This window comes from Typha latifolia, chromosome 6, assembly GCF_019914945.1.
Source record: "Typha latifolia isolate L0001 chromosome 6, TyphaL0001v2, whole genome shotgun sequence".
Taxonomy (NCBI): domain Eukaryota; kingdom Viridiplantae; phylum Streptophyta; class Magnoliopsida; order Poales; family Typhaceae; genus Typha; species Typha latifolia.
The window spans coordinates 1,395,054-1,420,112 of record NC_133091.1 but is presented as its reverse complement, the minus strand read 5'-3'; the positions used below and the strand labels follow the sequence as shown (position 1 = coordinate 1,420,112).

At 37.7% G+C, this 25,059-nt stretch overlaps 5 protein-coding genes and 1 pseudogene across 5 annotated transcripts; 2 read left to right on the top strand and 4 right to left on the bottom strand.

The window, feature by feature from the left end:
* Window positions 1-215: 215 nt before the first annotated feature.
* Window positions 216-1,329, bottom strand: LOC140790480 (taxadiene 5-alpha hydroxylase-like; annotated as a pseudogene).
* A 1,864-nt stretch (window positions 1,330-3,193) lies between these two features.
* LOC140791112 (probable serine/threonine-protein kinase PBL1) lies at window positions 3,194-7,212 on the bottom strand. Its single transcript, XM_073141514.1, has 5 exons — window positions 6,972-7,212; window positions 5,550-6,191; window positions 4,633-4,890; window positions 4,291-4,410; window positions 3,194-4,085 (listed from the first exon to the last, which is right to left on the bottom strand). The coding sequence occupies exons 2-5, from the start codon at window positions 6,189-6,191 to the stop codon at window positions 3,462-3,464; spliced, it is 1,644 nt and encodes a 547-aa protein (XP_072997615.1). The 5' UTR covers window positions 6,972-7,212; the 3' UTR covers window positions 3,194-3,461.
* Window positions 7,213-9,213: 2,001 nt separating this feature from the next.
* LOC140791116 (chalcone isomerase-like protein 2) lies at window positions 9,214-10,206 on the top strand. Its single transcript, XM_073141518.1, has 4 exons — window positions 9,214-9,298; window positions 9,368-9,523; window positions 9,619-9,851; window positions 9,941-10,206. Exons 1-4 carry the CDS (start codon window positions 9,232-9,234, stop codon window positions 10,097-10,099), a joined length of 615 nt encoding a protein of 204 aa, XP_072997619.1. The 5' UTR covers window positions 9,214-9,231; the 3' UTR covers window positions 10,100-10,206.
* Window positions 10,207-10,958: 752 nt separating this feature from the next.
* Window positions 10,959-11,901, bottom strand: LOC140791573 (non-specific lipid-transfer protein 1-like). The gene is made up of 2 exons (XM_073142217.1): window positions 11,416-11,901; window positions 10,959-11,189 (listed from the first exon to the last, which is right to left on the bottom strand). Exons 1-2 carry the CDS (start codon window positions 11,778-11,780, stop codon window positions 11,180-11,182), a joined length of 375 nt encoding a protein of 124 aa, XP_072998318.1. The 5' UTR covers window positions 11,781-11,901; the 3' UTR covers window positions 10,959-11,179.
* Window positions 11,902-13,050: 1,149 nt separating this feature from the next.
* On the bottom strand, window positions 13,051-19,819 carry LOC140791324 (pre-rRNA-processing protein ESF2). The gene is made up of 8 exons (XM_073141849.1): window positions 19,614-19,819; window positions 16,286-16,533; window positions 15,735-15,798; window positions 14,412-14,479; window positions 14,261-14,350; window positions 14,044-14,174; window positions 13,408-13,542; window positions 13,051-13,323 (listed from the first exon to the last, which is right to left on the bottom strand). Exons 2-8 carry the CDS (start codon window positions 16,527-16,529, stop codon window positions 13,303-13,305), a joined length of 753 nt encoding a protein of 250 aa, XP_072997950.1. The 5' UTR covers window positions 16,530-16,533; window positions 19,614-19,819; the 3' UTR covers window positions 13,051-13,302.
* Window positions 19,820-22,925: 3,106 nt separating this feature from the next.
* LOC140791379 (expansin-A10-like) lies at window positions 22,926-24,954 on the top strand. Its single transcript, XM_073141928.1, has 3 exons — window positions 22,926-23,724; window positions 23,809-24,121; window positions 24,208-24,954. The coding sequence occupies exons 1-3, from the start codon at window positions 23,577-23,579 to the stop codon at window positions 24,509-24,511; spliced, it is 765 nt and encodes a 254-aa protein (XP_072998029.1). The 5' UTR covers window positions 22,926-23,576; the 3' UTR covers window positions 24,512-24,954.
* Window positions 24,955-25,059: the final 105 nt, after the last annotated feature.

The following is a 25,059-nucleotide window of genomic DNA, read 5'->3' as shown; positions in this document are numbered from 1 at the left end:
AATGGCTAGTCTTTAACTCCAAATAAGTAATTGGCACTCACAAGCAAAAGTAATTTAATTTGTTAACACTCCTCAATGATTTATAAGCACATCAATATCCAATACTACAACATTAGTCAGTTTTTTAATAGGATCAACTTGGTACTGCAAACTATCATCACAAAAAGGAAAATAGCATTCGATCAACAATGGGTGATACATGAACAATTCCAAGATTTCAACAAGTTTGATTGCATTCTGAAAAGTTTTTTGGTTTAATCTTCACAGAATATATACAGCATTGTCTTCCGAGTGATCATCATCTCATCAGGAAACAACTGAAACCACTGGAAGTTTTGTGACTAGATTGTGCATCACAGTCAGTGTTTCAACCTTAGTGAATTCTTCGCCTACACACATATGCGATCCAGCACCGAATGGAACGTAAACATATGGCGGAATCGGCTTCGCTGTGTTCTTGAATCGAGATGGATCGAACAAGGTAGGATCCTTAAAGATGTTCTCATCCATATGAGTTCCTGTTGTCTCCCAGAATAACTGCAAATACTAGCATGGATAAGTTATACTATCAGATGATTTATCCTAGAGCTAAGCTTAAGTCTTGAATAAGAGAGAGCATGATAGTAGTACCTGCCATCCTTTGGGTATAATGTAGCCTTCATAGCTTTTCTATTTTCTATAGTTACCAAATACTGGAGGAATTAGTCTCATCAGCTCCTGTGCAACTCTCCGTGTGTTTTTCATCTTGCACTTCATTCCATGTAAGCTTCTGTTGGCTTTACTGCCTCTCTCTTAAAATCTTCAGTTGCTCTGTAAGGAAAAGGTTGCATGATTGCCACAAGAAAAGGATATTCAGAATATTATACAGAAATAGCAGTCCAACATGTACATCTACTAGAAGAAATTTAGACAGATCCTGGTGAAATATACCTTCTAAAACCTTATTATAAACCTCTGAATCCCTAGCCAGCTTCTAGACCATCAAAACTAAGAAGCGTGGCTGTTGTATCATGACTCGCAATCATCAACGCAACAAAGTGATCGATCACTGCTTCGTCGCTTGAAGGCTCATTGTTCTCATCCCTTGGTGAGAGAAGACTAGAGATTAGATCATCTTTATGCGTTACAGTTCCCTCTATAAGCTTCTCCTTTCTTCTCTGCAGTGTAGATAAGATTTGTCTCGCAATCATGTAACGCTCCGGTATGAGTGGCACAATCAGAAGAGTATATATCTTGGCCTTTGGTTTTGCTAAATAGCTGGGCTTTGATTAGCCCATCATGGATCCTATGCACACCTGAAGTTTCTATGACTTTAAGAAGCTCATCAGAGCATTCTTCACTAACTTATACCTGCACACAAATAAAAGAACAAATCCATTGAACATTACACATTCCAATCAAAGCATGCATGCCATCTTCATACCAGTTCATATTAGTACTCACCTGGAACCTGTAAGCTCAAATATGTTATGTTCTCCACATAGTCTTACGATAGACGCCGGCTGTTTCACGCCGAGGACCACATCGCTCGCACTGAAGAAGAAGAAGCAGTTGCCGGCACGGGCAGTGAAGACCACAGTAAGGCTGCCCATAATCGAGGTCTTGAAGACAGGGCCATGGCTTGATATTCTTTCTTGTATCCATTACCTACTCTTGTTCTTCCTCTGAGCTCTCATAGAAATCCATGACTCGCCTATCACCGGAAGTCCTAAGGATCCTGGAGGAACTCTTTTTCCGCCTAAATTACTTCGGTAATGAAAACCATAGTAGTAGTAGTGGAAGGAAGAGATGGAGACTATTGCTAAGATGAACAAAGGTAGAAGATAAGCATACTTGTTTGTACTTCTTTATCTTCTCTGTTCATCTATTGTTTGGGAGATCCATCTTCCTACCTCTTGTTCTTGGAATTAGCAATACAAATAAGACATAAAGAACGGCCATGAAAACAAAATGTTGCAAGATGGATAGTCAATTAATTCTGAAATAAGCGCAGAGATTCCACCCTGGGCTTATTCATCATGAGAAAAATTCTATCCTTATAGTTTTCCCAGATGTCCCTTGATCTGCCAATTCATAGTAACGTCTCTTTGGAGACATATACTGTTGCATCACACCCAACTGGCCAAATAGTTTTCTTGAAAAAAACTGTCTATTTTGTCATGAAGTTTCTCTGATCAACGACTGACATCAACATTAGAGGATCGTTAATTTGCCAAGCAGTAGCACAAATATGTCACTTCTACTTAAATTTTCGCATCTTTGAGTTATGGATTAGCCATCCCTACCCTGTAGGTTAAAGGCTTGGTTCAAGTCTGAGATAAGAGGATCAAGTAAAAAATGTTTACCTTCTAGCGTTAGGAAGAGAAAGAGGGCTAACTACATTGTCAAATCAACCAACTTCTTTAGTGAATCTTTTGCCAAGAGTCAGAAACCTCTTGATGGCGAAGCCCCTCTCTCCTTTTGAGTTTGTAGAAGCTTACCTCATTGACCAGCAAGTTGGGGCTTTCGATTTTCAGCGACTGCCTCAAAAGTCTATCAACGACGTAAGAAATCAAGTTAACCGGTCTATCTCTACTATTATTAATGCTTGTTCAAATTGTATTGGTGCTAACTCTTAAGTTAAGAGTTTGTGTACCAGCAGAAGAAGCAACTCTGTTGCTCACTCTTTCGGTGGTTCTACTATACGTGAGGGTCGTGATTGAACTCACCTCTTGTATCTGGACCTTGCTCTTCTTAATGTGATGTCTACGGCCTTTAAAGTCAAGAAGAGAGAGTGAGAAAAAAAAAAGAAGCCTGAGAAGTGAGAATACAAAGACCAAAGAAGATCCAGCAAACCAATCCAAGACTGGCGAAGATACCAACCGGAAGATAAGAATTCAAGAACCAAGTTTGCTTTGTCAAGAGAAAAAGCCAACCAAAGGAAAAGCAAATGTCTGTCTCTTAGACGACCAGTGAAATCACAGAGCAATTGCTACATTTACAAAGGCTTAGACATAGGTTTCTTCCAGGATAAGCAAACAGAATCCAAGGACTTTTTGAAGGCACACGATGTTATGATAGAGAACATAAACCTACCAAATTTCAATCCATCTTGGCCAAAAAAAAATTGTGTCACAATTGTCCAAAACATAATAGGAATAGTGATGAGTAAAACAGCTTTTATGATGACAAGCAACAATGAGACATCAGAGGAGAAGAGAAATTTTTGTTTATTGAAGTAGGAAAACCCAGTAAAAACTTCTCCATTGTAGAAATCTGACTTATTCATTCACATTAGATGCCTTATAACTATTTCACTAATTTACAGATTCTAATCCTACCCCCAATATCCTTCCTGAAGGGTAGATAAACACATGATCATATATCTTATGTTTAGATATCACAATAAATCATGATATCTGAAGCAAAAAAAGCAAAAAACAAAACAAATGAGTATAAGGAAATAAAAAAGATATGTACAGTCAAAATCCTCCAACTGCAGGCCTCCGCTGAGTCGGCAAAGATGATTTCCTGATAGCGCTTGTCCTACTGTCTTCCAGCGCAAGAGTGGAATGACAATTTTGCGGGGCAGGTATAGATACTGATGTTCTTGGTGAAAGTGATGGTTGGGTTCTTGAAGGTGGTGAGGTTGAAAAGGTCGTTGCAGGTGATGGAACAAAGATGCCGGTGAGACTTGGAGACTTTAGCATCAGTTTTCCTGAATGAGCAGATGGCTCCTGAAGCGGGTATCTGCAAGGATATTTCATGTCCTGAACATTTTTCAGGGATTCAACAATGGCCCTCATGGTAGGTCTCTCTGAAGGCTCCTTCTCAAGACATTTCAATGCTAAATCGGAAACTATTCGGGCAGCCTTCGGAGGGAAACGTCCTTTGATGCGCGAGTCTATAATGAGTGATAGGCGGAAATCATCATAGAGAAAAGGTTTGCTCCATTTAACAATGTTCCTCTCCTCTTTCGGATAGCGAGCATCAAGATTCTTTCTTCCGGTCAGTAGTTCGAGTAAGAGAACACCAAAACTCCATACATTGCTCTTCGGGGTAAGGAGTCCTCTCTCTAAGGTTTCCACAGAAAGGTTTGCAGTAACCTGATGACATGATACCATTTCTCGTAAGTAATGGTCAATAAACAGTTAAAAGTTACTGAAACTTCATCAAATTTCTGGCTTCTAGAGCTGCTGTCTTTGGATGATTAATATCTAATGCCATGAACCAAATCAGGTTTCTCAAAGAAAATCAACATATTCTAATGCCAAAGTTAACTCAAATGTAGCAAATTGCAAGTAGACTTACCATAGAAGTATTAGAAATATCTGCCTCCATATGATAGCTTGCACATCCATATCCTGATAACTTTGGAGTAAAATCCTTGTCTAGCTGTATATTTGAAGCTGAAAACTCATTGTACATGGCCTGAAACATGTCAAAAGAGAATTATCATATAAAATTCAATATTAACTCAAAATACCATGTTGCAATATACAAAATATTTTGAGTAATGTACTTGACTATAACGTTGCAAAGGGACTACCTAGCATAATGTCATACATCACTTCTAAAAAGCTTCGAAAAGAACTGCTTTGCCATATCAGTTCATCATTTTCTAAAAAACACATCAAGGATAAGTTTAGTCACCTGAAAGGGACCTTCTTCATGCAAAAATGCTAGAGCACATGCTGCGCCAAGGGCCACTTTCATCCTTGTACACCAGTCAATTGCAGGACCATCAGACCTTCCATATAGTAATCGATCTAAGCTGCCATGGTGGAGCTTCTCGTATATTAACATTCTCTTTTCAGAACTTTCTCGAGCATGAAATCCCAACAACTTACAAAGATTCGGGTGTTGCAGGGATGCCAGTGTATTTACCTCGCTCACAAATTCCTTCAAACTCTATAAGATGCATACAGTAAGTACTTATCACATAACATGCTATACAAGTGTTGCAGAAAAGCAGATCCTATTTAAATTTACAAGTTGCAAGGCTCTTCTCCCAATATGGATTACCTATATCATGCAGCCATTCAAGAGCATGAGCAGAGTAAAAGGAATCATGTAAAATGGCCATCTTTTAGATACACATAATAATAATGCATTTCACACCAATAATATGCAAACCATACATTGGTAGCTCCTCTAATATCAAAATGAATGGAAATTATATCTACTATGGAATAATATGCGAACTGGTGTTTCAGCTGGCAAAGTGTCAAGTCAAAGCTAATAGGGCAGATTTAAGGCATGTAGAAAATGGTACACTTTTAAGCAATTTTGTTTCTAGAAGATTGAAGGTGCCTGCAATTTAGTTGGCAATTCAGGTTGCTTGTTATAATATGACCTCCTTCCCCTTCCAACAGACCTTCGACAGGACAGAAATTTTTGTGTGCAATTATTCTATCCCAAATTAATCCCCAAGATAAATTCATAGGTATCTTGATTGACATTAATGAACTTCACAGTAGTTTACAGGAAAACTTTAGCAGTTTTGCACCTTTGAGGCAGAGAAACAGAAGTTAAGGGAAGGCCAAGTATACTATCATGAAAAACAATACCTGAGACGATGGAACCAGGCAGGAGACTGTAGCTTCAATCTTCTTAAAACCCATGGTAGCATCTCCAAAAGTTGCCCTATATACTGTTGAAGTGATGCCTTCTGAAACACAGTGATCAACAGAGAAATGCTGACAACCAGATGAAACCTCTTCAAAAGAGAAGTTTCGAAGCCCACCTCCCCCTACAGCAGGAGGCAAAGGAAGAGGACCAGAAGTTGCAATAGGCCCACTGTCAGTGATTGTTTTGAAGCTTCCTAAGTTCTTCAAAACAGAGGTGCTTTTTGGTGATGGAAGAGGAAGAGGGAGTGGATTTGGAAAAGCTTTCTCCTTCGGTGGTCCACCCATTTCCCTAAGCACTTCATGATCATCTTCAACTGATGCAACTGCAAGAGCATACTGATCAGCCAAAACAAGGCTAGGAGGAGCAGATAGCACACGGTATCTGCTGTTAGATAATCGATGCGCTTGTTGTGTAATTCTCGTTCTATTTCTGAAACTGGGAGGGGCAGATTGCAGAGATGGGCCACGGGATTCTGGTTCAGGGAGTCTGGCTGTTGTATTTTTTATATCATTGATACATTTCTTGTTTGCAGCATCCAAGCTTCGCTTCTTCTTATGTTTTAAGATGGTGAAGCAACCCATCTGTAAAACAATACAAAATATAAAGACATTATATATATATATATATATATATATGTCAAAATTAACGTGACTAATGATTTCTACATCCATCGTCAACAGTAATTCATAAGACTGAATAGATGAAGAATCCTAAAGAGTTAACAAAACAGAAGAAAACTAAGCGTCTGAATTGATGAAGAACCTAAACTTCTGTTGAACTATTTCTACCGTTCTACGAATGGAGCAACAATTAGAACTCACTGGTACTCAACACCCTTAGCTTCAATTGTAAAGTAGATAAAAACATAGAATTTTCATCAAACAAGGTAATATTAAACAAGAAAAAAACACTTCTCCATCGCGAGAACTCTATTTAACTGATTACTTCTACCAATATTGTCAATTTTGATCAAACTGGCCAATTTTCCACTGCAATACTGAAAGCAAGTAAATATTTTACGTCGCCACACTATATACTAATTCAGGTTCCAGTTATAAACCAATAACTCCACGCACTAACTTCGATCCCAACACAAAAGTTCTGAGAAATGAAAAAGGAAGAAAAGTTCGGATTTTGTCGAATTAGAAAAGATCAAAGGCCATGCCTATAATTTACGCACAATTTAACACACGCATACACACACACAAAAAAAAAACGGCAATTTTGCACGAACTTACGCCCTATAACACCATTAAATCCCAGAATCATTGAATTCCGTCATAATTCAACGAAACTGGAAGCAAAGAAACACCAAAAGCAGAAAAACAGAAAAATTAAAAAAAAATTAAAACAAAGCTAACCTTGGAGAAAGCTATGGAATTCGCCACCAGGAGGAAACGATTCCACCGGGAAGATTTGGAAACCCTAACAAAAAGCTAATGAATGAAGAGAGAGGGGTGCTATAGGAGGAGAAGTGATTAAAAAATAAGTAAAATATAGTAGAAAAAATAAAGGAGGCTGATGAGATTATAAGAAAAAGAAATACAGAACAAAGAGAGAAAAGTATATAGATTGAGGAGGGCAGCGGTCAAAGCCAGAGATAGTGCGAAAGCAACTCAGACGTGGCGTTTTATATTCTCCACTCTCCTCGCCCCAGGTAAATGCCACTGCCACTTGCACCTAATCACCATTCTGCCATTCAATTCTTTTTCTTGTTATTTTTATAACTAGATTTTTGTTAATAATAATTAGGCTATTTACACACACAGAAAAAAATAATAATAAAGATAAAGATGACTTTCGATTTCTCGGGACCGTAAATTAGGAATCTGTATATAAAGTAAAGTAATCTGGCGATGTAAAACTGAATTTGATTAGTTTTGCAAAGTAAAAAAAAAGAAGGTTAACTTGCAAATTAAAATGATCATCGCCGTTGTCACGTTAATACTCACCATCTTTTGCAAATAAGAATAAAAAAATTGAAGGAAAAAAGAAATGGTACTTGTGTAAATATGTACAAGAAGAGGGGCATAAAAGGAATCTTCCATAATATACTTTGGTGTGGGGCCAAGTTTGATGTGACAGCCCAGTCAAAGACCGGAAAAATAAATTTCCAACAAGTTTAGGTACAGTCAAAGAGACGAAGAAGTAAAGGCTTTGACTAACTGTCTGCCGTTGGATCGTCCACAGCCGAAAGCATCAACGGTTCATGATGGAGAGAGAAGGGCAAAAAAAAAGAATTAAATGGTTCCGTAGACGAAGGTTGTGACACACGTTTTGGGGAATGAGTACCACAAACCTATAATTGATTGATATCTATGAGTCATGGTTGACCAATCTTGTCGATTGGATCTTTCATTAAAAGTATTTACTGATATAAATCCACGTTTATATCACATTAATCCGTTTCAATTAGGAGTATTAAACAAGGTTGGGTAGGACTTGTCTCTCAATTGCTCAAACAAAGAACTCCTCAGTATATTTAAGATCAAATTACAGCTTACACTCGTAGTGCTTACCGCAATTTTAATTTATTTTCATATTTTAAATATAAATGCATAACTTGGTAATGATTAAGTTATAATTATTTAATTTACCATTCAAAACTAACGGTGCTCTAAATGACAAAACTCCCTCTACTATCCTCGAACCAGACTATATTTTTATAAAAATAATTAAGCATTTTTCATGTCCCATCTAACTAATAATTATAATTTATACATGTATGACTAAGTGCTTAAGTTTAAAATATAAGAAATAATTTGAAATCAGGCAAACCACATAGGTAGACTGTGAATTACCCTATACTTAATTGTCTACAAGAATGTCTATGTTATGTAAACAACAAACCATTGAGTAGTTGTTATTGATTCTTGATCAGCTTGATGAGAAGCCTGAGGAAGATGACGCCCAGACTTAGTTTGTGAATGCTTTTGACGAGAAGGAATTGTAGTACAGATGAGATGTATCTATCTATGCAATGCAAATTTTATGTTGATCTCTTTGGATTGATTAGCTTTTCTAAGAAGTCAGTCAATTTGAGAGGGATGGTTGGTTAGAAAATCTTAGTATAATATAACAAAGATAGAAATTATTGGGTCATAGAAATATCCAAGATAGCGCATACTAGAAATTTCGAAGTAGTGATAGCCTCAGTTGGACTTCATTTAATTTGGCCCAAGACTTCTTTATATCCTCACTGCATCCTGAGTTCATATGATATTATAACTAGCACTCTCAGGTAAAAGGAAGGCAAGATCCTCCCCCAAGGACCTCGTTCAGATACAAAAGTTAAATAAACTTTTTTTTTTTAAATTTATCCGAGTTCATCTTTTCTCTCGTCTCTTTTCTCACTGGGAACTAGTAACAAAGAACACACTGCACAAGTTGTAGAACTTTAATATGTTAATTAAAACTTCTGGTCCGTGACTGTGACTACTACAAAACCTCTCATCTTCCCCTTAATTCCTCAGCCCAGAAATTAATCTATCTCTTCTCTCTCTTTGGTTTTCTCTTTTCTTCCCTTATCAGTAAGAATACCTGCACCTAATCTTAGCTTAGCTAATTAATGATGATTTTTAATGTTCGTTTCTTGACTCTGCAGTGGCTACTGAGACTGTGATGGTGGATGGGGTCCCATTTCCTCCTGAGATCACCATTACTAAACCTCTAACACTATTGGGTCATGGTATGTGTCATGTGCATATCCAATATATTTATTGTAATTTTTTTTCTTAGAAATCCAGTTCCTTCACAGGTATTACTGATATCGAAATTCATTTCCTTCAAATTAAGCACAACTCTATTGGGATTTACTTGCGAAAGGAAATCGTGGAACATCTGGGGAAATGGAAGGGCAAGAAGGGATCAGAGCTAGCTCAAGATGACGCCTTCTTTGATGCTCTTGTTTCAGGTGACATAATATAAATTTCATCTTATTTTGATAAATTGTTAGTGTTGTTATTATACTGATCTTTTTGAAAAAAAAAAATTAAAAACTTTGTGCAGCTCCAGTGGAGAAATTGATCAGAATAGTTGTTATAAAAGAGATCAAAGGTTCTCAATATGGAGTGCAGTTGGAGAGATCAGTGAGGGATAGGTTAGCTGCCATTGATAGGTATGAAGAAGAGGAGGAAAAAGTTCTTGAGAAGGTCACGGAGTTCTTCCAAACCAAATATCTCAAGAAAGATTCCATCATCACTTTCCATTTCCCTGCAGCATGTTGCACATCCACAGCCGAGGTATGTTATATATTATTCTTATAAGACATTTTATATAATTAATGTTACAATAACTAATATATCAGGGGGTGCTTTGAAAATTTGTGCAGATATCATTTGTGACAGAAGGAAAGGGAGAAGTAAAAATGAAGGTGGAGAACGCCAACGTAACTGAGATGATCCAGAAATGGTATCTGCGTGGGAGTAGAGCTGCGTCTCCTTCCACAGTGAAGAACTTGGCTAGCAATATCGCGGATTTGCTTTCTTAATGGATCTTTAATTTGTTCACGACCCGGATCTTATAACGGAGGGAAGTCCTTATTGGATCTAGATATGTTAGTACGTATCTTTTGGTTTCTCCATGCATGCGGTTAGTAATTCCCTTTTATTGCATGTTTTGGGTTTCTTGTTAACTTTAGATCTCGAATCCTTAAACCTTTTTTTAATAATAATAATAAGTTTCATGTTTATGCAATAATTAAAGAGTTGAGGAGTTTAGTGTGCTGGCAGTTGGCTCCAGTTATTATCTCCATTACTGCAGGTTGGTAATGTTAATTAGTGTGCATTTATTAAAGGCTCGGTATATCATTAATAAGGAATAATTACATCTGGAAGCTATGTATTGTTTGCCCATTTTTACATAGATTGACAAAAGAAAACCTCCAAAATATCTCTTCTACTGTTAGTTATGCATTAAACATTTTCTACTAAAAAATAAAAGGAGTTATGAGTTACCATACGATCAATATATATTAGGTCCTCTACAAAATATTTCACCTTCTTTTTTTAAAGAAAAAAAATCAATGATAAAATATTCATTTAATATTTTCTATTAACGCCGTCGTGTTTTCCATCAACACTGCTTATGCCATATTCTTTATTAACACCATTGAAAAATGTTTTCATAGTTTACAGGTTCCTCTATACCAAGAATTTGAGGTGTTTATGTTTGTAGGAAGATTAGATGAGAGTTTTTATATATATATAAATTTAGGGGTTATGTGGAAATGAGCAATAACACAAGGGATCTTAGTATAATTATCTCTATTATTAACTAATAAAGTATATATATATACTTTGCTCTCGTTAATGATTAACTTCACTCATAAAACAAAAGAAAAATAAAAATTAAGAAAGCAAGTAGTCGACATTAACTTAGATAGACGGCTAACAGTTTGCACAAAGTCAAACCACTTCGAAACACAAGATCTCATAACAGCAAAACGCCAATCAAGAAGACATTGATATGGAACTAGATTTAGTGATGAGTATGTCATCACTCCTACCTTATTCCTCTTTACTACTTCTCACTCTTCTACTCCCAACTGGAACAAAGCTAGCACTTGGCATTAGTGCACCCTGCAGTATGAAACAAAGAACCAACTTCAGAATAATATGAAACTTAATTAATTTCTAGGAAAATTATAGTTCACACCTTATTTTTATGACGATTTACATGAACATCCTAACTTTTCAATATTTACATTTTCACACCAATTTTCAAATAATTTGCTTTTACGAAGGCATTTTGATCCTTTTCATAAAGAAAGTTTCGCCATTTGGCATGACCACCGAATATACTCACTTGGAGCAGTCGGTGGAGGCGCTGATGACGTAAGGGATACTGACACCACACTTGCCCGGGATGGCGGCGACGACGTCGGGCTTGATGCCGGAGATCCCGGCGGCGGCCTTCTTGAGGCAGTCACATGCGGTCTTCCGGTCGGGCGTCAACTTCGCCGCCGCGTTCAGCCCCTTCACCCCGCTGCAGCACCCCTCCGGCGGCGCCGCACCTCCAGTGCGCGAATACGCCACGCACTGCGAGATGAACGACAGCACCTGCCCGCACGTGAGGGCGTCGGCATACTGGGGCGATGCGACCAGGAGGAGGGCGAGCACGAGGGCCAGCGAGACGCGTGTCGTGCCGGCGGCGGCGGCGGACCGAGCCATGAGTTGGTGAGGAAAGAGTGTTGTTTTTGCTTACTTAGTCGTGAGTGGAGTCACCGGAGAGGAGTGGTGGGGCTTTTTATAGAGGAGTTTTTTATGGGAGTGGGGGACGGGATTGGGGGGGGGGGGAGTAGTTGAGAGATGGGGTGTGTGTGACAGTGAGAGAGAGCTTGGGAGTGGATATCCTGACGCGATGTATGTACAGATTTGCTACGCTCCCGAGACGAGGCTGTATTTGATTGGACGGAGTGGTGTTAGATTTTTATTTTATTTAATTATTCATCAGCCTTAAGGTTAGATATAAGTGACACAGAGCTAATCATTCCTAGATATGGAGTCATTTAGGTTCTACTAAACTTTAGTCAATGTCTAACCACCGCCAAGATCTGTTCTAGTAATTAATTATTTGAGATTAAAGTTAAACCTAAAGCTACCTACTAAGTAAGTATTTATTAGGGAGTCGATTATCTGCAGGAATGTTATTTTTCTGACCAAAGCTCTTTCTTTGATGATTTTATGACCAGACTCTCATTTTATTAACTTTTATATAAAGCTCTATATTATTTTAATTAACTATCATCAACCCTATCCTATGATCTATAAAACTCTAATAATTAAATTACAAAACATTTAATCTCGACCTATTTAAAACATAGTCCAACCTAATACATCCTACCAAATCAAAAAATTATTCCTAGATTTAAGTATCTTATTCTATCTCACCAAGGAGATAATTTAGATATAAAAAGATTATAGGAAGGAAGGAAAATAGGGAATCAGGTTACGAAATAATCAAAGACTGGACAATAGAAAAAAAAATGTAGACTGTTATTTGAAATTTTCCCATTATTAAAAGGTCTCCCTCCTTAATTTTATCTTTTATCCTTCTTTGCAAATTACCACCTTACTGAGATTTTGATGATACTCTATTTCCTCACTGATGAGGTAAAAAATAAAATGACCCAAAAGGTATTTTCTTCAACAAAAGTTAGAGTGCTGTAATGCTATCCGTTCATGGAAGAACAGGAGGTCGTGCTTAAGTCCTATTGACGGTACGAATTTACATTTATGATCTATGGATGGATTCGGGAAGAAGGTGAGGCCAAAGGAAAAGTTGCCATTAATTAGTACGTCAGTAATAAATGGATGCTGCAACTAGGGACAAGTGGAGTGTCCTTTATCTGCTGCGTAATAATTTGGTGTTTGTTTCATGGCACTAGCAAGTTTTCATATCACCACAGTGACAGGTGAAGTTAAATGCGAGGAAAAAGCGTAGAGAATCTTGTTTAACATAAAATTTATGGCGAGCAAGAGCTACATTAATTGGCTGGGAAAAAAGGTTGTTGTTGTTATAAACAAAATACATCCTGTAATATACATGAGAAACAAGAACATCTGTGAAAGCACTACAAAAAGAGATGAGAATTTTATGCTCATTTGAGATTCTCAAGTACAGAACAATGGATTTTTCTTTTTAGCCTCGATATGGCTTCGAAGTTGCTGGTATTAGGAGCACCAACAAGCATCATGAACCACCACTAAATACCTGCGAGACAAGGAAGCAAATTCCAATACTTTTGAAGGATAACAAGATATTGACATGATTATTATAGACTGGTGAGAAATATACCCCAGCTAAGATGTCCTTGGAAAGCTTTGTCTTAGTTTGAGCTCCACCATCTGCAACTGGCCGGTTTTGAGGAAATTGGCGAATGACCTTGGGTTCTTCTGTGCCATCAGACTCAGCTCCTACAGTCTTCTGCTTCTGTGTCAAGGAATCAGAGTATTGATAAGATTATGCAGTAAATAACTAATGACCCTCCTCTTAAATACAGCGTCGTAATTTGCTAAATCTTAAGAGAAAACCAGATTATTTGAAACTAAATTTTCAGCATTGTATCTTTAATCCAGTCACAGTAACTTCTGTTTGGCACTAATCGTTTTCCCTTGTCTGCAGTCTTTCAAAAGATGTAGGTGTCATGTAGTTAAATGATAGCATGAGTGAATATTGCCATACTACAAAACCCATTGCTCAAGTCTGAAATCTGAGAATGAACTTTTTTCACACAACATATAAGTCTTCGTAAAATCACTTGTTTACATGCTTGACTCGTCCTTGAAATTTATGTGCAAGAAATATGACTGGACACTATGGAAAAGCAGCAAATGCAAGATACCCCCTTATTGCAAACAAAAACCAGGACAATGACAAAATAAATTGAAAATCGTACTAGAAAACAATATATGCTAACATAAGCATACGCACCTTCTTTCTGCGTTCCTGCATAAAGTTCAGTGCACGAGACTGTTCAACTTTAGACAAGTAGAAATCACGCTCCCTCTTTGCAGCAGATATCTCCATGTTCAATTTTTGTTCCCGAATACGATTCTTGTTAGCTGTATCACAGTTCCACGATCCATATTGCAATTAGGCATGTAGCGGTCACTATGCAAAACTTGTACTTTCCACAGATTTCACATACCTATTTCACTAGTCAGATCATCCCACTTGAATTTCCTTAGATACTTTATATTCCATATGTCATAGTAGAAAGAAGACCTCTTTTTCCCACCTAATAATGAGCAAAGTCAACGATACTGATATAAATAAAGTTTAAGAGTTAAAGGATGTACCTATTTGTTCACCATTGAGCAAATTAGCAACTCTCTTGGCAACACCTCTCTTTGAAAATTCAACCCACCTACGATGGCCACACAGCAGAACAAGGAGAAAATTAAACACAAAATAACTTCTCCAGAATAAGATGTCCTTTGCAACAAATGGAAGAAAATTTCAAAAGATCTGGGCAATTATTTTTTTATTAAACTGACCAAATAGTCTTCTATTACCTTTATTCAAGCTACTTTGCAAACCAAACTATGTTTCTCAAGGGTAGGATCTTACAAACAGCCATATACTTCAAAATGAGATGTACACACGCATAAGTATAGTGAGGGATGCTCGCATAACATGCTTTATTGCATTATATTTTGTTGATAAAGTGTCAGACGTTGCATGTGCACATATTATGTATTGGATTGTCGCTTCAAACCTTGATACCACCTCCTTTTACCAATCAATTTCTGTGTGCAGTAAAACTACAACCACAACACCTACAACTGAGAAAACCAACAGCATCATGGTTTTTACCATATCACATACCAACCTACCAACATTAAGGCTCCCCTACTATCTCCATCTGATATGCCTCACCTTCCACACCACTCTAATTGCATTATCAATTCACCCGAATACCCAATAGCCATTACACAATCAAGTTCCACTCAAAGCATTGCATCTGAACTATTTATCTCTGGAAAGTGAATAAGCCCATAATGCAATTAGCAAATCTTACAGATTGATAATATTTTGAGACCCATATTTCCTTCCCTTTGCATCTAAATTATTTGTCTCAATAAGCCTATATAGCAATTAGCAAACCTTATAGATTGATAAACGTTTGAGACCTGCTATTAACTTCTCGTCCCTCAAACTAACTAGATAAGTTTGATACTCGATCCACAAAAATTTAAGTCGAACTCATAATGCAAGGTTTTACCCTTCATTCAACTCTTTCAAAAACATAATTTGGTGCCAATTACTACAAATACACCTGATGCCCCATGATAGTTACTCCAAAGTTCAATGCATATACTAGTATTATAGTTACAGGAAACATATATAATTTAGAATGCAAATTGTCAGATGACAGAGAATGAGATGATTTGCTGGTTTTGTTTTAGAACTTTTACCACAATAGTTGTCAAACCACAAGATCAAGAAAGCAGTCATTAAGTGCAAATTCACAAATCATGCTTACAGAAGAAAGTAAACAACAAAATAGATGCTCAGTGAAACATGGTAAATTAGAAAAAAAAAAAACCTTCTAGGTTAAAATAGGAAAAAACAATGAATTTATCTCCTTATGGAGAAGAGTGATGACGTTTCAATCATACCCTTCAGAAAACTCTTTTCCTCGAAAGCCACTAGCTTGTTCTCGACGTACTTGAATGTTTGGATCTGCCATCCATCAGAGGTTATATGTCAATTCATAGTAACATTACAATTAAGTATTACCCTACACTTATAAAGTCATATATTCTTTAACTTGGAATTGGAAGAGTAATGACAAATAACACCCTCTAGATGACACACCATTAGAAAGATGAACAGAAGTAACAATAAAAGATGAAGCATATTAAAGCCATGCGAGATACTTACTAGGTAATTAATCTAAAAGCTAGACAATGTTAAATATTTACACATACAGCACCCACATGTTTGTAGTGAAAAATATTGGACAAGTCCAAATGCTAAATATAATCTTTCTGTCTTTTCTCTTACAAACTATGTTACAATGATGATCTCTTCAAATCACATAACTCATTGAAAATTACAGAAATTGGAAGACAAACTATATTTTCTTACTTTAAGTAAGATGCATTAGTATGAAATGAGCCAAAATACAAAAATAATAAAGAACTGAAATATGACAAGAGAGAATTACCTTCTGGAGCAAGATATATTCTATGTATATCTCCAAATCTAGAAAGGATTTGACGAATATGACTTGGGTTCATGTGGGGTGGAATTCGACTCAAATAACAGACTCCACGCTTCTCAGCATCCTCGCCTAAATCCTCGTGCGATCGCTTCTTCTTATTCTTCCGTTCTGGAACTTCACCTTCTCTGAATTCATCTTCTTCAACCACCATATTTTGTTCCTCTAGATAAATATCAACACTAGTCATGCACCTTGAAATAAAGTAGCCATTATCACCAATACATCTTAAAAATACTCAATACTTTTCATGCATCCAGAGCACATGTAGAGATCAAACCGAGAGTCAAAGGCGATTCCTTTATTTCTTCAGGGAAAAAAAGGTGCCGCCTTTAAGAAGGTAACTAAGAATTAAGACAATCAGAAAAAACAATGCATTGCGAAGTTAGGATTTGCCGCGCCAAATCAGACGAGAAGACTTGCTCCACTGCTCCCAATTCACACATCACGCGAAGCTATCCCAGCAAAAAAGAAAAAATCGGAAATCGGCTGAGGGTGCAAAATACCAAGAACTACCTCAATTCAAAAATCAAGAACTGAAATCTGGATAACGAGAGAGCGGGTTTGGAGATGTTGATGCGGTAAATAAGTGAGAGCGCGAGCGGCGACGTTGAGGTTGGTGGAGAACGAAGAAGGATAGTGACTTGGGGTTGGTGGTAGACTCCGGAAGAAACCCCAAAACGAATCTATTCGAGCCTAAGTCTACTCTAGGGACCTAATCGAGCCTAATTGGTCAAGTTCGGCACAAAAATCAAATTTGAGGGCAAGTGGATCAAACTCGGGCTCGTCTATATATGGATTAATTATTCTTAGCCCCATCAAACTATCATCATTTTTATATATACCCACTCATTTTTATATACCACATGAACTCTTAAATTAAAGGGTTTGTATGAATTTCTTTTAGTACAGGGAGTCTATTTGAATATATAGAAGTCCAGAAAATATATAAAAACTAATATAATATTTGAAAAGTTTGCAACAATAATTCAAGACTATATAAGAATATCCTACATTTTGTATTTTAATGGACGTTATCATATAGATGAGTTAAATTAATTATAGATATAAAGTAATGTTGATACCTTTGACTAAGTATTTTTTATTAAAATATAAGTTCAAGGGAGTCAAATTTTAAGATCAAATTAAGAATATTTTAGATTTTATTTTATTTTTATAATCAACAAAATAGCTATCGGGCAAAAATTTAATTCACGATAAAATATTTTAGGCATCAAAAGTCAAACATATGGTTCAAATGATAATAAAAGTAAAATATAGGATCTTTTTTGATAAATTTCTCTAATAAAAACCTTTATTTTTTGTCAATTATTTAATCCTTGGGCTCATGAATCACATGGCCCAATTAAGAAAATTAAGACCCATATTGTATACTTATTCTGCTAAAAAAAATGTCCTTGGAGCTTATATTATAACATGCATAAATGAAGTAAAAAAACTAAAACATCACTAGTTTTCTAAATCCTCCCCTTAATTACTGATTGAAATCATTATTTATCAATTTCTATTGCTGACTAAGCAATAAGACTTTTATTTAAAGAAAAACATAAAACTTCATTACTTAGTCACCGAGGTTACAATAAGTAATGCTATCGGCGGCCAAAATTTGAGACACAAGCTCTGGGAAGAACCCTTCCCAAGTGCAAACAAATTTCATATTCCTCTCCTAATTGGCTAACCAATCTACAAATTTCTTAGTCTCATGGTAGATATATTTTGAACTTGACACACAAAATTGGAGCATATGAAATGACAATCTTCGCTGATGCTAGCAATTGACCAAGATGCAGGGTCGATGAGGATAAGAGAGTCTATTTTGATCTCAATAGGGGCCAAACCCCTATGTCTAATAGATTGAAGAGCGATGTTGAGGACCACGATTTCTGCCGCCAAGGTGGAGCGGAATGAACTCACCCTATTGTCAGTTGTGATCAAGGAGCTCGATGGTGCACTAAGGATGAATCCAGCTCTACCGGGCTTGTTGGGACCCAAGAATAATCCATCAGTAGGAGTGAAAATGGACCCAATACGGATCGAATAGTGCTCAACCCATATCTGAATAATATTTTTAGTCCGAATACAAATTTGGATACGGATATTGGACGAATAACAAAATTTAAAATTATATCATAACTAAACAGATATAAATAATTTTTGATATAGATAGGATAACTTTCAAATACGATCAGACATTTTTCGGATATGAATAAAATCTTAAACGGATACAGATTGAATCTTAAAAGAATTATGACCTTTCTTTTAGACACAAGATACTAAGAGTTTCACAAAAATGATTACTTGCATATGAAATAAATATAGTTAGTAAAATCAATCTCTACAAACAACATAGAACGCATCATTGATTATAATATCAAAATTCACCATCTAAATAAGTAAGGAACAATAATCATAAAATAACATTTAATAAAATTACACCGCACTTCTAACTTCACGAACATCAATTGACTTCAACATACAATCACTCCATTCACATTAAGTTCAAAAAAAAATTAATGAAAGTTCAAACAAAGTCTAGACATAAGTTCACATTAACTTCAAGAAAATTAAATTAACACGAGTTTAAATATAAAGTCTAGACACAAGTTCACATTAACTTCAGCAAATAAAATTAACACAAATACACAAAATATCAACATCCCAAAGTTAGAGAGGAATAAAATCATCCAACTATCCAAACAATCCTCCTCCTTTAAGTGCATATGCAAAATAAACGAATACTCTTAAATTAATTATTGAACTAAAAATCTATAAAATGAAACTAGATTAATCAACTTGAAACTAAGGTAAGGAAACTAGAAAGTCTGCAGGGATGTACTTCTTACATTTTCAAGTTTATCGAATGGATTCAATAGTGGTGCAGTTAGCAATGGATAAAGATCCAAAAGCTGCCTTTTTCAAGAGATTGGAATGCCTCCAACTTTGTGAAGTTTCTGAACTAAAACCTGGCACTCATATATTTGCTCTATATGGTCTGTATTGTTTGGTCTTTGTTCTTTGTTGGCCTATTATATGTTTACGCTATTATATTGATTTAATACGAGATTATCTACCACATTGTGAAGGTGATAATTTGTTGATAATTTGTTTAAACCGGCTACCTGCACCATTGAGGCGATTTATGCCAAATCATATGAAGATACAACAGAGAGACTCAAAGAAACAGAGGCTAAGCTTTTGCCCAAGAGAAGTTATTTACGCTAGTTTGAAACTGAGCTCGAGGTAGGGGGCTAACCGTGAATGGAGGGGGCTCTCAAAGCGGAAGGCAAGCTCGAGGTAGAGAGGCAGAGGATCTTGGCGACGGCAAGAGACGGTGGCTTGGCGACGGCGAAGAGGCGGAGCTTGGCGAAGAGGCGGAGCTTGGTGGAGAATCGGAGGCGTAGCTTGGCGACGGAGGAGATGAATAGGGTGATCAGGCCTCAACTCTCTTTCGTGGCAGCTAGGGCTAGAGAAAGATGACGAGATGAAAGTAGAAACCTAATGGGTTGGGTTGGGTTTTCGCGGGTAGCGGGTAGCGGGTAGTTGGGTAAAGTATATAACAAATAAGTATATTATTTACACTTTATATGAGTAAACAGATATCTGATATTCGTATCTCTGAACATTTTTATCCGACCCAATATTCATATTCATACTTGTATATTTTTAAAAACCCAATCCGATCCGATTCGACCCGTTTTCGCTCCTATTGACCATCAATATTAAGCTCGAAGGAATCCTAACCGGAGAAGTTCCCAATATATGGAGAAAAGGAATCAGATTGAGCACACGACCCGTAAGCATCATGATATTTGAAAGCAAGAGCAATGGTGTGCTCTCAAACTAGCTTGATCAGTTTCACAATTGAATTAAAGCAGATATTATTATGGAGGCGAGAATGATGGGCTGTCGTGAGCCACATGATAGTCTTCTTCAACTCGTAGACAGTATAATATTTGAGCAAGGTCACAATGGAACATTAATGCCTCTTGAGACTCTCAACTCACCTTAAGATTTCAATTCACTGAGACATCCATTTGCCTAATTGCCTATAGATTTCCTATCAATTGCAGACATTGAAATTAATTGCTCACACTCTGCATTTGGAATAGAAACCAACATATTTCTTTGTAGTAGGCCAGGGATGCTGCACTTGAGAAGGTGGGATATAACTCACTGTTTCAAACAGATTGTCTGCAGCCAAGGTTGAAAGAACTTCCTATAGCTGAACCAGTGCCGAATGAAGCAAGGGATGAGGTGAGAACGAGACCACATCACTTCCATTTATTTGCTGATGGATGAAGAGAGTGTATCATAAAGACTTCCATTGAATCAAAATTTCTGGTACATTGAATGGATATTGTTATATATTTCCACCTGCTGCTCACAATGGATAAGAGAATGTATAATTTTTGAGTGTCATAGTTGCTTTTCTACCTCTGATCAGAGATACAAGTATTACGTTTCTCTGTTCATTAAAAAAAAACTTATTTTTGGACTTAAAACAGATATGCACTCTCTCTCTCTCCTTTTTTTTTATTTCTTTTTCTTCTTTTTTAAAGGGAGCAAGAAATTATCGATACTTGCCTACTTGGGAATACTCATACAACATAAGTAGCTTTCACTATCGCAGGACGAGTAGCTTTCACTATCGCAGGACGAGTAGCCGTCTTTTCTACCACTTACCAAAATTAAGGTATCCATCATGCCACATAAGGAGCACATGCCACAAACAATGCATCCTAATTAGAGGATTCCTCAAGTGGGATGTGAGAATGACCAAGCAACAGTGATGTTGTTGGGCCTCAATAGACCACCAAGATATATCTTCATGTAGCATGCCTCCATGACAATGTCAATTCTTGGCCCACCATCACATGGGTGCATGTTTTGGAGACCAAACCCCTGGCCATGGAGAGGAGGCAAACATTTGCCAATCTTTCCCCTTCCCCCTTTCCTATGCCCAAGTACTACTCCAAAAGAGAGAAAGAGAGAAGGAGAGAGATATCGATCGTCACAAGTATTCCATTGGGGCAGGTGATCAGTTGTTGGACCACTCAACTGCCCTTTCCTAGGGGCACAAATGCACAGTGCCCTTAGAACTTAGAACCCTAACCGCCATTTTTTGATGGATAAGTTGCACATGCCAAGTGGGGACTCTTCCATTACTAGCTTGAGATGCATATAATAGATTACCCACCCACATATTAATTAATACCATGGTTCCTAGCAGCCGTCTCTTTATTTAGTGATGCTTTAATACTATTCCTTTCATGAAAGAGAAGAAGAGGAGCTTTAAGTAACAACTGCCAAATATGATTATAATTTATAACTGCAATAGTTAACGTGAGAGCGTAGCTAATTAGGCAAGCTATTTAACGGAAACAGTAGGTTTACAATAATTTCCAACCTATATGCTGTTCCATTACTCACTGCGTAATTAGCTAGTGAATGTTCTTACTGCACGTTGCGATGTAACCCACCGCCTAATTAGTTAACCTCTTTCTTTCTTAATTACTTAATTAATTAATTAATTAATTAGTCACGGAGACAAATGACTTCAACTCTCTTGGAATTAATTAACGGTGGTTTGCCCGTCCACCATCACTTGCATAAATCCGGAGATGTTATTATTCTTGTTTAAAATTTGAATTTGGACTTTTGCTTTATTTATATTTTTGTCATGTAATAACATAGAAAAGGTCGTGATTATATTTTAGACAAGAATGCATGGAAGATACGTGCAATCTCGTCGAGAGTGCTTCCCACGTGCCAATCTCTATCCTCTAGTCTTATCTCCGAGGTCGATATCATGACCCGATATCACGGCCGCACATATATTATGAATAAAGATATATTCTCGTCCTTTTGGCACAAATTATAAATTTCTAATGCATACATCCAAAAGGATAAATGTATATTTATATTAACCAGTCTATGTCACGAGAGATGTTATTGGCCGTAAAGCTCGGCAAAGCCATGTGCATGTAACATGGCATGTGGGCCATCTTCTGACGAATAATGAGAGCTATATATCGGCTCTTATTCTAAGAATAGACGACTAAATATTATTCTTCTGATGATAAATTGTAAGCTTCTGACTCGATTACTAGCCGATTTTAATTGTGTTTCTTTTTTATCAAAATATAATGTGAATGTAATAAATACTCGATCTAATTAACTTTGGCAACCACCATTGTCATGCCAAGTTCATGGTTGTTTGCATCACGAGGTGAGCAAGTTATGCGTGCATACTGATGTTATAGCTCATGCTATGTCGCCACGTGGGAAGTTGACCGATGACTCAACCTCATATAAATTACCTACAGAAAGTCACCCATTCATTCACCCACGTCTACACTAATTTGTATCTTTGTTTCGAGTTCTCCGCAATTACTGCTAAAGGACTCCACGAAGCTTTTCTTCTTACCCAATAAATTAAGCTTAATGTTTCACGTGAGCGAGACCTAAATTAGGCCAACAACCATCGCAATCTAACCATACACTGGTATACACTAGACGAAGTAGAAAATTTTCTTCTTATTTGCACTCGTAGAGATGATGAGTCGACGACCAATGGACCAATTACTTTGAATTCACAGAACCTATTCGTTTTGGAGTTCGAGCCACCTGCTAGTACTACAAGAGCTGCACTATGTGGCAGGGTTACAACAAACAGTAAGCCTAGCTAGATACTTGCCCACTTTTTGAAACAAAGTTCAATGAATGCAGTACTCGATCAGTGAATTGAATAACAAAAAGAGGTCAATTTTGGCGATCGAAGATCGAGGGTGTCGTACCCAAGTCCACTAGCATTTTCCCATGCAACTGGCTGGGTACCTTCATACTTTTTGGATTGTATTGTCCTTTAAGAGCTATATGCAAAGGTGCATTTGGGGAAGAGAGAGAGAGAGAGAGAGAGTTGATTAAAGAGGCTGGTGGTGGTGGTGGTGGTGGGGTCCCATTTGGCTCAGGATTTGGTACTCCTACTCGAACATTTGCATGTGCGGTCTGATTTGAGAAATTACTCCAATCCGTTTCAAATCTTTGGCCGGCCGAGACGTCACAACGGCCAAACTTGTCTCGTTATGCAAAGAAATTAATTGAAACACCCCGCACTTCTCCTTTATAAATACCAACTACATCTCCCACCCCTTGTAACCAACACCTTCTTAAGATACAAACACTACCTCTTTCGCTCGCTCTATACCTCACCACAATGGCAGCTCCAAGGCTCTCTCTTTCCAATTCACTCTTCTCCTTCTTCTTCTTATCCTCTCTCTCCATCTTTGGAGTTCTTGGAGATTCTGGCTGGGAGAATGCACACGCGACGTTCTATGGCGGTGGCGACGCTTCTGGCACGATGGGTAGGTCTATATATTATATTATATATAGCTCGTCTCATTGAAAAAATTTACGACCTCGAAATAAAGTTGGCCCTCTTATCTTAGGAGGAGCATGTGGGTATGGCAACCTTTACAGCCAAGGATACGGCACGAACACGGCGGCGCTAAGCACGGCGCTGTTCAACAACGGGCAGAGCTGCGGGTCGTGCTACGAGATGCGGTGCGCCGATGACCCGCGGTGGTGCTTGCCGGGGTCGATCATCGTGACGGCCACCAATTTCTGCCCCCCGAACAATGCCCTCCCTAACGACAACGGCGGGTGGTGCAATCCTCCCCTACAACATTTCGATTTGGCCGAGCCTGCCTTCCTTCAAATCGCCCAGTACCGGGCCGGAATCGTCCCAGTCTCCTTCAAGAGGTGAGCTTTCAAATCGTACGTCTAACGAACATTTGGCCATATTGGGTCGCGGCTCCATCTTTAACGTACGTTTGTCTTCCAAATAGGGTCCCTTGTGTGAAGAAAGGGGGGATCAGGTTCACCATAAACGGGCATTCCTACTTCAACCTGGTACTGATAACGAACGTCGGCGGGGCGGGCGACGTGCATGCAGTGTCGATCAAGGGGTCGAAGACCGGGTGGCAGGCGATGTCGAGGAACTGGGGCCAGAATTGGCAGAGCAACTCGTACCTAGACGGACAGAGCCTCTCCTTCCAGGTCACCACCAGCGACGGCCGGACCGTCACGAGCTACAACGTGGCGCCGACCGGCTGGCAGTTCGGCCAGACCTTTGAGGGTGGACAATTCTGATCATCATCAAACTGTTACATTGTTAGAAGACCAATTTGCTGTATGTACGACAGTTTGAACGACTAGGAACCTCTTCTTATATATATATGGAAGAGGTATATCATATATGATATATGGATGGCTATGCCGAGGTTGCTTCGTTAATTAGCACCCGCTAAGGCCTTATTATTAGACATATAGGAAATATATAAATATATCTGTGTGTGAGTTTGTCGTCAAGTATGGCAATGAAATTATAGTTAGGTTGTCTTGTGTGCATAGATGCCAAGACAGAGATTTTAGAGAGGAGGAGGTGGATTTAAAAGATTAGCCTCCTCTCCTATTTCTCATCACATGGATGAGAGATGATTGTGGAATTAGCCTGTTGGGTCCTATTTAATCTGTATTATGTATCAGAATTCTCATATAAAAGTTCCATCAATATTATGATTTGTCGCAAATAATTTCGTTTGTTCTTATGAGAATATTGTGATTATTTTGCCACCCTAATTTAATGGGATGAGAATTCCCAAATCCACAATCTCCTAGATCACCACAAGACAGCAAAA

Coding starts and splice junctions, on each gene's coding strand:
- LOC140791112 (XM_073141514.1), bottom strand. CDS start 6,191: ATGGGTTGCTTCACCATCTTAAAACATAAGAAGAAGCGAAGCTTGGAT. Junction 4,891..5,549: donor GCCTGGTTCCATCGTCTCAG/GTATTGTTTTTC, acceptor TGCATCTTATAG/AGTTTGAAGGAATTTGTGAG. Junction 4,086..4,290: donor ATATTTCTAATACTTCTATG/GTAAGTCTACTT, acceptor TCATGTCATCAG/GTTACTGCAAACCTTTCTGT.
- LOC140791116 (XM_073141518.1), top strand. CDS start 9,232: ATGGTGGATGGGGTCCCATTTCCTCCTGAGATCACCATTACTAAACCT. Junction 9,299..9,367: donor TCTAACACTATTGGGTCATG/GTATGTGTCATG, acceptor GTTCCTTCACAG/GTATTACTGATATCGAAATT. Junction 9,524..9,618: donor CTTTGATGCTCTTGTTTCAG/GTGACATAATAT, acceptor AACTTTGTGCAG/CTCCAGTGGAGAAATTGATC.
- LOC140791573 (XM_073142217.1), bottom strand. CDS start 11,780: ATGGCTCGGTCCGCCGCCGCCGCCGGCACGACACGCGTCTCGCTGGCC.
- LOC140791324 (XM_073141849.1), bottom strand. CDS start 16,529: ATGACTAGTGTTGATATTTATCTAGAGGAACAAAATATGGTGGTTGAA. Junction 15,799..16,285: donor AATATATCTTGCTCCAGAAG/GTAATTCTCTCT, acceptor GATGGATGGCAG/ATCCAAACATTCAAGTACGT. Junction 14,351..14,411: donor GCTCAATGGTGAACAAATAG/GTACATCCTTTA, acceptor GCTCATTATTAG/GTGGGAAAAAGAGGTCTTCT.
- LOC140791379 (XM_073141928.1), top strand. CDS start 23,577: ATGGCAGCTCCAAGGCTCTCTCTTTCCAATTCACTCTTCTCCTTCTTC. Junction 23,725..23,808: donor CGACGCTTCTGGCACGATGG/GTAGGTCTATAT, acceptor CTCTTATCTTAG/GAGGAGCATGTGGGTATGGC. Junction 24,122..24,207: donor GTCCCAGTCTCCTTCAAGAG/GTGAGCTTTCAA, acceptor TCTTCCAAATAG/GGTCCCTTGTGTGAAGAAAG.